Source organism: Propithecus coquereli, unplaced genomic scaffold, assembly GCF_000956105.1.
Source record: "Propithecus coquereli isolate 6110/MARCELLA unplaced genomic scaffold, Pcoq_1.0 Scaffold30, whole genome shotgun sequence".
Classification (NCBI taxonomy): Eukaryota; Metazoa; Chordata; class Mammalia; order Primates; family Indriidae; genus Propithecus; species Propithecus coquereli.
In genome coordinates this window covers 6,099,109-6,112,497 of record NW_012148619.1, presented here as the reverse complement: position 1 = coordinate 6,112,497, position 13,389 = coordinate 6,099,109, and the positions used below count along the sequence as shown (strand labels likewise).

Genomic DNA, 13,389 nt, shown 5'->3' with positions numbered 1-13,389 from the left:
CTATAAAACACTTCCAGAATCAGCAAGAAAAGATTAAACTATTTTTAGTAGAGTTTTAGTCTCAAGTGCATGCCAGTGTGTTTTAATCATTTGGGCAGCCTTAAGTATTCCTTTATAGCAACACAAAATGGACTAAGACAATGATTTTTAAAAATTGGTTTATAGTAGATAAAATATAAAAATTTAACTATCTTGGACTCAATTCAAGAAAATACAAACCAAAGGAAGGTGTTGTAAATTGTGGAACATATTTTTAAATGAGATTAATTTATATTTATAGAGTTGGTAATTCAGAAAGCTAGGGGATTTGCAAGATCTTGAAATCTGAGGAGAAAAATTGTACTAATTAGTATTGATATTATAGACTCACATAGTTTATATATTTTACAGATTAAAAATTCCAGAATCATTATATTAACAACTATTTTCTTATGCAGGTACATATGTATTGTGCATTATCTGTAATACATAATCCTTCCAGCATTTCAATAGAAAATATCTTTGCATTTAAAATATTAAGTATTTACCTTTCCAAAAGTTGGTGAAATTCATTCTTCTTCGTTTCTGTTTCAGAATACTTAGTGACACAGATTTTCTCTTTCCTTTTAGTGTTAACATTTCTGAAACAAATAATCCAAGATTTGATTTAAATGTCAGTATACATTAATTATCTCTCAACATGTTTCAATATGTGAAAAAATTTATCATGATTTGCCTTAAAATAATCTTTCTTTCTTTAAAAAATACAGTTTCAAAAACTATCACAATTAAATATTAAACTTCATATTAAATATTCAATAACAGGACATGTTATTACATAAACATTTATACTATGAATAATTCATAAAAGAAAATAAATTTTCGCTATTTTCAATTCTCTTCTAATAATGCTGAACTCTCTGAAATGTAAATTTATCACCTTTTAAGAGAATGCAGAGATTGCATTCATTTTATCTGTAACGCTTTATTCATACATTGTCCAATTATTAATCCAAACCTAAACATTTTAAAATTGAAAAATAAACAATGATGGTTATAGAAAAAGTATGCTAAATTAGAATATACATCTGTTCAAATTTTCAAGTTAGAAAACTATTCTGTGCATTTTTAAAATCCCTGTATTTTATTAAATGAAATAGTGATCAAATGCTACATAGTTATTCATTCATTCATTAGAAATGGTGATCAAATACAGTTATTTATTCATTCAATAGCACTGATTTAGGGCCTTTTGTGGGCCCTTAATCATATGGTTAACAAAGTGACTCTCTAATACCTTTCTACTTGATTAACCAGGACACAGTGCTCCATGACCATACCACAGCAGACTGCACATCTGCTATGGATGAATCACACATCATTCCTGTTTTCTGTCTCATGGACAGAGACATAAGCTGTTGATCATGAAATAGAATGGCAGGTGCTGTGCTAGTGGAAAGCCCAGGTGATTGGAGCAGTGGAGGACATAGCAGCTACAACTAACTTGAGAGGAAGGAGCGTCTAGTTCAGAGTCAAAATCTAGAAATGAAGTCTAAACTCATTCTCAAAAGATCTTTACTATAAAGACAGATGAGAGGTGTTGAGAAATGGAGGGGGTGAGAATGGGAATGGAGGAGTGTTGATAAGAAATAGAGCTAGAGAAATATGCAGGGATAGGTCACAAAGGGCCCTAAAAGCTCTATTAAGGATCTTGAGTGAGTCCAGAGATCATAACTTACTAATAAGTAATACATATATTAAAATTATCTAAAATATAAAGTTTACTTTAGAGCCTTATATTGGGCCTTTCCTCTTAAAATTCCTTAAAATATCACTTATAAAATTTTCCCTGTTTAACTTATAGTTCTGAGAGATGAAATTTGCCTGTGACACGAGAAAACTTATGAAGGTCTTAATTTATATGAACTTGACAGCCATTATCAAGACTAATTGACAAGATCTTGTCACTCATCAAGAGTAATAAACAACTAGGTAATCAACAAATAACTATTTGATCTTCCTTTGGCTTTGCAGACAGAGGAACCAATAACAACAACAAAAAAACCTCAAAACTGTCTCAATCAAATTACTAAACAGCTATAGGATAGCATGTTACTAGAGCAGGATTTGGTTAGAATGGATCTGTGTTTCATCATTCTAGCACGATTTTGCTTCTAAAGACACTAAATGGCCCAACCCTCTTTCTTCTTATACATAAGTTTCAGCTTAATGCAAATAATGTATTCCTGTATGGTTTTTTGTTTTTTGTGTTTTGTTTTTTTTTTTTTTGAGACAAGGTCTCACTCTGTCGCCCAGGCTACAGTGCAGTGGCACAATCATAGCTCACTGTAGCCTCGAACTCTTGGGCTCAAGCGATCCTCCTGCTTCAGCCTCCTGAGTAGCTGGGACTACAGGCACCATACCATGTCCAGCTGATTTTTTTATTTTTTGTAGAGGTGGGGTCTCCTTATGTTGCCCAGCCTGGTCCAAACTCTTGGGCTCAATTGATCCTTCTGCCTCAGCCTCCTAGAGTGCTAGGATTACAGGTGTGAGCCACCATGCCCGGCCACTATACGTTAATAGAATTTATTTCTTCTAGAAGATATGTAGCTTGGATTTATTAAAAGTAGCATAGCAGGGCTTCTACCTTGCACAACTCTAGGATGCCATGCATAACGATGACAATGTGAGTGGTGTTCTCTGAACCTGGGCAACACAGTCAACCTAATGTAACCCAAGACTCTTTCCAATTAAACTTTCTATTAACCAGTATTTACATACAGATCGGAGTGTGAGTGTGTGTGTGTGTGTGTGTGTGTGTGTGTGTGTGTGTGTGTGTGTATAGATGATACTGATGATCCTATAAAACACTTCCAGAATCAGCAAGAAAAGATTAAACTATTTTTAGTAGAGTTTTAGTCTCAAGTGCATGCCAGTGTGTTTTAATCATTTGGGAATAATTAATTTGTGTGGTGAACAAAGTGACTCTCTAATACCTGAATACCTGATGAAGCAGGACACACTGTTCTATGAACATAGCATACAGGTAGTAGAGGGTTTCACATACTCTGTGCTAGATAGTTGTCCAAATTTGCCAATTTCTCAAAATATGTTTGGGTTACCTGACCAAACAATACATTTTAAAACATTAATGTGTTAAGATAATAATCTGTACATAATTTTTAGCCTCAATTAAAAATATAGAATAAAAAAATAAATGTAGGAAGGAACAGAAATTATGTGTTAATTTTGGATATTTAAAAAAAGTCATATACTACTTTAAGGACATTATCCTAACATTTTACATCTAGCAGAATGAACTAATTATGAAATGTATGCGTCAAAGATTTCAATTTCAGGCTTGACTATACTTTGAAGATTAATTTTTTACTTTATCGTCTTTACAGGCAGTTCAGTGGTCAGCCAATCTGAATGTTACTCATTGTTCAGCGATGTATGAAGTATATTTAATCAATGTGAAGAAAGTAATATTAAACTATTATCAGCAGCCTCAAATATTCTAAACATCTCAAAAGAAAGGTCAAGAGGTAATATCGCTGCTAATAGTATGAGAAACAATGTGTTTAACTCATTCTTTACACCAGAGCTTTTCAATGATCTATTATTTCTTTTGTCATAAAATTAAATGAAAGTATAACAAGTGACTTTTCTCCAATGTTGGAGAAATATTGGCTGTTTGGGAAGGTTTTATTCCAATCATAAGGTAAGCTAAAGTGCAGATCAATGCTTTTCTAAGACTATAAACTTTAAAAATGTTATCCCAAGGAAATAATATAAATTATATAGTTATACTTCTGAGAACTATATTTGTTCATTAAATATTTCAAAGATTTAAACATAAATAATTATGTATAAGAAATTACAAAACTATATTTAGGAAGGAATTTATGAGTTCAGTTATTTCAAGATGCATTAATAAAACTCAAACAAAAATGCTAATTCAAAATATACATTGATCATAGAACTTTTTAAAATCATAGTTACCCATGTCTAACTCATCTTCTGGGCTTATCCTGAATCATCAGAGTTCAAATTAAGTTTCTGACACAGAAACTAAATGAATCTTAATATCTATTTTCATCTTCAAATATCAATATGTGATCCCTTTTTCTAGAAAAACACAGAAATCCCCCATAAAAAACATTCATAATGAAGACAAAAATCTGCAGAAAATATAAAGTATATTTAATAAGAAGTATGAACAAGTTGCTCTTACTGTGTTTTCCATCCAGGTGAGATGGCTGGACCGAGTATAGTAAGGGATCTGTTTTTATTCTTGTCTCCATTCCGCAAAACTCTGAGTCTCACAGGGACATATTGCTCTGGTGTCTTATAGATGGGTTTTTTCAGGGGAGGACTATTTGGAACAAGCAGACCTTCTATTGGCCAATCAAACCCCTTCAGAAAGAAATGATAAAAATGTAATAATAAGTAAATAAGAAGAGTGATTTCTAGATTAAAAAATATTAAACACACTGCTTATACCCTTAATCTTTCATTCATTCAAAAAAATTTATTGGGCACCTAAGATGTTCCAGACAATTCTAATTAATGCTTTATTTTAATAAAGAGGAAAGATAAACTATTCTAAAAATTTATCTAAAAACCTGCATTATGTTGCAACATGGGTGATCTATTCCCTCTCATGAAATATCATTCTAGAAAAGTAGAACTGAATTAACATGGAATTTTTTTGCTCACATGTGAAGTATCTTTACTCAGTGTGAAAAAAGAAAGAATATGTGAAAAGTTGTTTTAAAATAGCCTGAAATAATACCACCTTAAACTAGATATATTTGGCAAAGGAGAATATATTTGGGGACTATCCCAAAAAACAGAATATGATAATAAAAGAACTTAAACACATTTCAGATTTTCCATTGTAGAATTCGGTTACTTTGTACATTCATTTATTAACTCACGAATTCTCCAAATATTTATTTATTGTTTATTATATCCTAGGCACAGTACTAGCCACTGGAAATAAAACTATGAACCAGACAGGATACTCTCCCTCAAGGAATTTATAGGGGAGTTCTCAGAAACTTACCTAGAAATACACTGGCAACAACAATAGTGTAAATATAATAATGACAGGCACACTCTTTCCCTAGAGATCTGCCTGTTCTTCAGGTCTTTACTCAAATATCACATCAATGAAGCCTTCCCTGGTCAATCTAAAATTTCCAAACTCTGCCCTGCTCTCCCCTCCCCACAACACTCCCTATCTGCTGTCCTTGATTCTATTTTATTCTTAGCTCTTATCATTGACTAACATTCATAAGAGGATCTTGTAAAATAGCCAGAGAGCTAGACTTTCTGCATTTGAATCTTTAACACACCACTTTAGTTGTATGACCTTGAGCAAACCTTTGACCAAAAAGAGAAAGAAACTGATGGATAAGTTCTTCCTTCTTTGTCCCCCAGGAGAGACTCTCCTAAGAACACTGTTGAAATAACTTCTTGGAGGACAGTTTGATAGCACATTCTCATCATATTTGCTCTCCTTCCTTCCCTGCTTGTCCTGCTCCCTGAGACTGCACTTCCTAATATAGTAGCAAATAAGCCATTTGCCTCAGGTTCTGCCTTCTGAAGAACCCAGGAAAAGACACCATAATCCACATAAACTAAAAGTAGGAGAAGTTTCCTAAAGGGAATATAGGTACCAATATCCAAAGAAGGGGAAAGTCATGTTGGGCAGGCAAAAATCTCAGATAATCACTACACAGATAGTCCTAGAGTCCTGGTAGTATCCGACTGACATGACAAAGAGAGATACACACGGACTTAGGAGATGTGCTGACATGGTAGACCAATACAGATCAAGACACATGGCATTGTGTTTGTGGAAGTAGAGAACATATTTTAAAAGCTAGTATAAAATAAGTACAATTACATTAACTTACATTCCCTGAAAAGTTTTTAGAATCTTGTGATTATAATGAAAAAAAAGTTTTCTAAATAAATTATAAACAAAATCTGAAGGTTGTGAAGATTAAATACTGAAATAGCATCTTATTATGATGCACTAATTTGTGAGATGAGTGAGTAAATAACATTAATTGCATTTAATTAGGAGAAAAGCAATATAGATAAATGTTTAAAAATCAGATGACTATAATTCTTTTCAGTTTGTTGTTTTTCCCTTTGTTTTTTTAATATAATATTTTGCTTAGTAAACATATTAACAATAGTGGCAAACAAGATCACACTTCTAAATAAGCAAAATTTGAATTTAAAAAGTTTCATTTTATTCCTGACCTTCACTAAGAACCTTTGACTGGTATGAAAATCAAATTGCAAAGGGCAGACTACACACTGTTCACTTAGATGAATGTCTATAATCCATGAATGGAGCAACATGAGGCTGCTTTACCTTACTATGGTTACTGAGAATAAATATCAATGGTTATGAGAAATTCATCCTATATTTTCATTAGAAACTGTCCAACTGCATAAAGGTTTTTACTTATGTGAGGGGTAGGAGTGAGGTGGGGTCACATAACTTCAAGAAGTAAGTTTGGGATTGATTTATAACTATTCTACAGAAAAAATATTAAGCAATTCAGTTGATTGAGCAAATCAATGTTTACACTAGTTTCAGTCATAAAAGATCATGAAGCGGGGTTAAATAAGTGGGAGAGATGAGGGAGAAAAATATCAATAGAAAATTACTGTCACATTGAAGTCTTGGTGTAAAATAACTAGTATTTCCACCTTTCTTACTGAACCAGGGAAGAGAAAGGCAAGAGAAACAGGATTCTCCCTTGTGCTTTGTTTGTGATACCCATTCAATCATAGAATTAGGATGTGGAAATAAGATTTTTTTTCACTATGCCATGCATGCTTTATTTCTGATGAATATATCTGAAATGTGTATCTTAATTTCTAGCTACTTCTAGATCTTCTCACTTCCAACTTGTCTCATGACAAGTGGTAGCCACAGCAGACACTGGCTTTAGCACCACTGAAGCACTGTGCACTTCAGACGGCTTACTTTCCTTCCCAGTTAGATGAAGGAAGCCCACCCAAAACATCACAAAAACCCAATCCCAAAGATAAAAAACTAACTTAGGTTTCAAAACTTTCCAAATATATGACTACCACAATTATTTCTTCCTATAAGCTACTTTAATTTCTGTTCTGATGTTTAAGGCACTTTCATTTTGTCGTTCATGGATATAGAGAAATATGGCGCCAGGATAATGAAGGACAACAAAAACATGGGTATGTAATTAAACTGACTGGAGTGGTGTTTCTTCCCCCTCCATTTTCCCAGTTGGAATTCTTATGTTCCCATTCATTTCTTTATTGGTTTTCTCTGTGTTCACACTATTTCACGGCACAGCTGCACTGTCAGGAGACCCATGATGGGCCGTGGTGCTCCCTTAAATTGATAGTTCTACTTTTTCTTTCTCACCTCTCTCTCATAACCAGAGAAAGTGTGTGGTTTTTTTCTTTTTTTTTTTGAAAGACCAACTCTTAAGCAGTGATCTAAGTCTTTAGTTACATTGGCCCTCCTTCATGTATTTGTTACTAATAAAATTATAGATTCTTTAATTTTCTCTCTTGAGCCTTCTCACATCTCCTTTTCCCCTCCTTTATTCTGACAGCTAATTTTCCTCACTTCTTAACAGATTAATATACTTTTAACTTTCTTTTGTCTAGCATGAGCCCATCCAAATAGATATAATTTAGTAATTTAGAAATTTTAGAATCACTCCCCCCGGCTCATTCCAAAATATTACACCTTTTCCATCTCATTTTTCCCACAATTTCTTCCTTAAATATGAAAATCTATTGATCCTTACCTTTAGGTGTTGAAAAGTACATCTTTTTCCCCAAGGGGTGAGAAAATAACTTGAATTCCTAGAAATTTTTCCAGTGAACTTAATCACAGAGGAAACCGTAAGAAGCCATTAATCTTGTGTTTTAATAAGGCTTTAACATATTTTTATTTTTTTAATTTCAGAATATTACAGGAGTACAAACACTTTGGTTATATAGATTGCCTTTGCACCACCTGAGTCAGAACTACAAGCATGCCTATCCCCCACACAGTGCACACAACACCCATTAGGTATGAATTTAACCATTCCCTCCTCCCCCTCCTACCTGCCTGACACCCGATGAATGTTACTTCCATACGTGCACAAACGTGTTGATCAATTAGAATAAACTAACAACCAACAGAATGGGAGAAAATATTCGCATGCTACACATACAATAAAGGGCTGATAACTAGCTTTAACGTATTTTTAAAATACTGATATTCTCAGTATCCTCAGGAAATACTGTTTGTTCATAAAAATAATAATCAGGGCCGGGCGCGGTGGCTCATGCCTGTAATCCTAGCTCTCTGGGAGGCCGAGGCGGGCGGATTGTTTGAGCTCAGGAGTTCGAGACCAGCCTGAGCAAGAGCGAGACCCCGTCTCTACTAAAAATAGAAAGAAATTAATTGGACAACTAAAAATATATAGAAAAAATTAGCCGGGCATGGTGGCGCATGCCTGTAGTCCCAGCTACTCGGGAGGCTGAGGCAGGAGGATTGCTTGAGCCCAGGAGTTTGAGGTTGCTGTGAGCTAGGCTGATGCCACGGCACTCTAGCCTGGGCAACAGAGTGAGACTCTCTGTCAAAAAAAAAAAAAAAAAATATTAATCAATTACCTTTTAAGATGAATAATATTTAAAAGTGAAAACAGCATGAGCTCAGTTCTCAAAGCAGCTATCACCACTGAGAGGTAAATAATTTTTTATATTAATGCAGTCTGAGACACTACAAAGACAATTTCATATTTCCATATTGTTTATATTTCCTTAAATCTTCCCTTAGTCATCATTCTATTCAACCAGTGAGGAGGCACAGGGAATCGTGATTTTTAAGGGGAAAGAAAAAACATGGTTGAGACCAGAAAATATGACAAAATAGGTAAGTTGATTAGCCCTCTGCTGATAATAATTAAAAAGGTCAGGACAAAATATTTTTAAAAAGTCTTTTAGATGTGTCATTGACCTAGCAATACAGTAAGACATATTGGAGACCTGGAGAGGTAAGCAGAGTGCTAAACCTGGCTTTTATCTCAAGCGAATTTGCTAAACCCCAAGGAACTTGAGTTTCTGTTTCCATGGTTTTGCAGGAGAAGGGCTCAGGAGACAAATTCCAGGGCCCAGCCAAGGTGGGAAGTCAAATAGGAGATCCTCTCCCTTCATAATACAGGAATCACAATAGGCTACACTTCACTGAAAAGGCAAACCAGAAATAATACCTCTTCAGGTGGTTCCAGATAAAATAGATTATCTCAAACATTTTTACTGTGTGAAGAAAAATAATCTTCATTGAGAATTCATACCATAGGCTGATCCTTGCTTGGAGTTGAAATCATATTAGACAAAGATGAAGAAAAAAATTAATAATATGGAAGAAAAATGTCTTAAAATATGATGCAAAAATGCATGATAAAGATGCAAAGGGATGAAAAATATGAAAGAGGAGTTAAGAGACATGGAGATCCAAAATGAGAAGCTCTAGCATACACCTAATCAGAGTTCTATAAAGAATGGATTGAAGAAATATAAGAGAGAGAATATTTGAAGAGTGATGGGTGATAATTGTCCATAAATTATGCAAGATACCAATTCACAGATTCAGGAACCCTAAAGAATCTGAGACTATGAAGCAGGATAAATAAAATATCTTCTCTCAGATACATTGTGGTGAAACTATAAAATACCAAAGAAAAAAGAAGGTATTAAAAGCAGCCAGAGAAAAAAGATAGATTACCTACAAAGAAACAACATTTAGAATGATAGCTTACTTCTCCGTAACAACTATGGAAATTAGAAGTCAATGATGATTATCTTCAGTTTGCTAAGTGAAAATACCTTACATGAATGAGGGCAAAATAATGACATTTTCAGATAAGTGAAAACCGAAAGAGTTTGCATCCAATAAGTAAAAGAAGGATGTACCAGGCAGAAAGAAAGTAGTCCCGGGTGGCAGGACTGAGATGTAAGGAGAAATTATAACAAGAAGGATGAAAAATTGGGGTAAGTCTAAATACATATTGACTGCACACAATAATGTCAACATCCTATGGAAATTTTTTAAATGATAAAATTAAAATACATAACAATAATAGCATATAAGTCACAAATCATGATTGACATAAAAAGATTCTAACCTTCTTGATTGAGAGAAGGGAAAATATATTTAACTTTAGACCTTGATCATTTATGCACACAAACTAAAATGTTCAGGATAATAACAAAAAAAGAATGAAAATAGAGAGTATAATTTCCAAACTAGCAGATGATAAAAATATAATGAGAAAAAAGTCCATATAAAGGAACACAAGAATAAGGGAAAAAGAAACAGAAAATTCAGAGCAAATAGAAAGTAAACAATAATCAAAATACAGTATATACTTCTAATTACAATAAATAGAGGAGGCTAAATACTTTTTAGGTTAGAGACAAAGATTGTGAGAAAAAATTTTTTTAAATTAACTATATGATGATTATTGGGGACCCCTCTAAAACAGAAGAATATACAAACTGAAAGTAAAAGGATGGAAAGAAGAAGTACAAAGCAAATAATAACCAAAAGAAAATGAGATATTTCTGTTAATATTGGATAAATGAGACTTTTACAGGCACTAGAGAGAGTTTCTACATAATGATAGAAGTTTCAATTCACCAGGGAGATAGAGTATTTTGAACATATACGTGCTTAAAAATTAAATTTCAAAATATATAAAGTAAAATTTGACAGACTTCAAAAATAAATAAATAAATTCCTCTCCATAATGGAAGACTTAATCACATCTTTCTAATTAATTGAGAAAACAAAAGAATTAGCAAGCTTGAGCTTTTACATCAAACAACTGCAACTCAAAAGCTTCATGGAAGTTGTCAGAAATCTGACCACACATCAAACTCTGGGAAGATTAACAGTAAATAGGAAATCTCCAGGACACATAGTATTCAACCTGGCCAAAGTCAAAGTGAAAGAGAAAATTCTACAAGCAGCTAGACATAAGCAACAACTGACCTACAAAGGAAAACCCATCAGGATAATAGCAGACTTCTCAGCAGAAACCTTACAAGCCAGAAGGGAGTAGACCCCCATCTTCAATCTTCTTAAACAAAACAACTGCCAGCCTAAAATTTTGTATCCTGCAAAACTAAGTTTCACATTTGATGGAGAAATTAAGTCTTTCTCAGACAAGCAAATGCTGAGGGAATTCACCAAGTCCACGCCTGCCTTGCAGGAAGTACTCAGACCTGCACTATACATGGATCAGCACTATGGACGCCCACGAGTGTAAAAACCCCCAAAAGCTAAAGGTCAGAGCTCAGTTACCACAATGGCTCAAGAGGTAAAACAGAGCAGTAAAGTTGTACTCAACAGGAAGTACAGAAATCTATCCCACTTATCAATTCTTTCAATAAATGTGAATGGCTTGAACTCCCCACTCAAGAGACATAGGCTGGCTGAATGGATAAAAAAATTACAAGCCAAGTGTCTGCTATCTCCAGGAAACACGTCTAACCCACAAGGACTCATTTAGACTCAAGGTGAAGGGATGGAAAACAATATTTCACGCAAATGGAAACCAAAAGAAAGCTGGTGTAGCAGTTATCATATCAGATAACATAGACTCCAAATCAACAAAAGTAAAGAAAGACAAAGATATTCATTACATAATGGTAAAGGGAACAACTCAACAAGAAGATATAACAATTCTAAATATTTAAGCACCTAACACAGGTGTGCCCAGATTCATAAATCAAATCCTACTTGATCTAAACAAAATGATAAACAGCAACATCTTAATAGCCAGGAACCTCAACATCCCTCTGACAGAACAGGACAGATCCTCCTAAGAGAAAATAAACAAAGAAACAATGGACGTAAATAGAACTCTAGAATAAATGGGTCTAACAGACATTTATAGAACATTCTACCCCAAAACCACTGAATATTCATTCTTCTCATGAGCTCATGAACATTCTCTAAGATTGATCACATCCTAGGCTATAAAACATGATCAACAAATTTTAAAAAATAGAAATTATACCAGGTATCTTCTCGGACCACAGTGGAATAAAATTAGAAATCAATTCCAACAGAAACAGTCATCCCTACACAAAGTAACGGAAACTAAACAACCTACTGCTGAGTAATAGTCAGGTTAAGGAGGAAATTAAGACAAAAATCAAAAGATTCTTTGAACTAAATTATAAAGGGAACACAGTTATCAACAGGAAGATCTTCAAGCTATACTATAAGACTATAGTAACCAAAACAGCATGGTACTGGCACAAGAACAGAGACATAGACCAATGGATCAGAACAGAGAACCCAAATATAAAACCATCCTCATATGGCCATCTGATCTTTGACAAAGCAGAAAAAAACATACATTGGGGTAAAGAATTCCTATTCAATAAATGGTGCTGGGAAAATTGGATAGCCATATGGAGAAGGCTGAAACAGGATCCACACCTCTCACCACTCACAAAAATTAATTCATGATGAATAACAGACTTAAACCTAAAGCATGAAACTATAAGAATTCTAGAATAGGTTGTAAAAACTTTTATAGATACAGGCCTAGGCAAAGAATTTATGAAGAGCCAAAAAGCAATCACGGCAACAACAAAAATAAATAAATGGGACCTGATCAAATTAAAAAGCTTCTGCACAGCCAAGGACACAATCAATAGAGCAAATAGATAACCTACAGAATGGGAGAAAATATTCTCATGCTATACATCCAGTAAAGGGCTGATAACCAGACTCTACAAAGAACTCAAGCAAATCACCAAGAAAAGATCAAACAACTCCACTGAAAAGTGGGCAAAGGACATGAACAGAAACTTTTCAAAAGAAGATAGACTAATGGCTAGCAAACACATGAAAAAATGCTAAACATCTCTAATCAAGGAAATGCAAATCAAAACCACAATGAGATTTCACCTAACTCCAGTGAGAATGGCTTTTATCAAAAAGTCCCAAAACAACAGATGCTGGCAAGGATGTGGAAAGAAAGGTACACTTATACTGTTGGTGGGACTGCATACTAGTACAACCTCTATGGAAAGTATTATGCAGATACCTCAATGAACTAAAAGTAGAACTACTATTTGATCCAGCAATTCCAACACTAGGTATTTATCCAAAAGAAAGAAAGACATTCTATAAAAAAGACACTTGCACTCAAATGTTTATAGCAGCACAATTCACAATTGCAAAGATGTGGAAACAACCCAAATGCCCATCAATCCATGAATGGATTAATAAAATGTGGTATATGTATACCATAAAGTGCTACACAGCCATAAAAAAATGGTGAACTAATACCTCTGGTATTAACCTGGATGGAA

General features: G+C 34.0%; 1 protein-coding gene across 1 annotated transcript in view; it reads right to left on the bottom strand.

Annotated features, from left to right (window-relative positions):
* Window positions 1-13,389, bottom strand: part of DCDC5 (doublecortin domain containing 5) — a 157,259-nt gene that overhangs the window by 50,891 nt on the left and 92,979 nt on the right. The window contains exon 3 of the mRNA XM_012649549.1: window positions 4,217-4,398. Coding sequence (XP_012505003.1) covers window positions 4,217-4,398 — 182 coding nt within the window. The remainder of the gene's footprint in view (window positions 1-4,216; window positions 4,399-13,389) is intronic.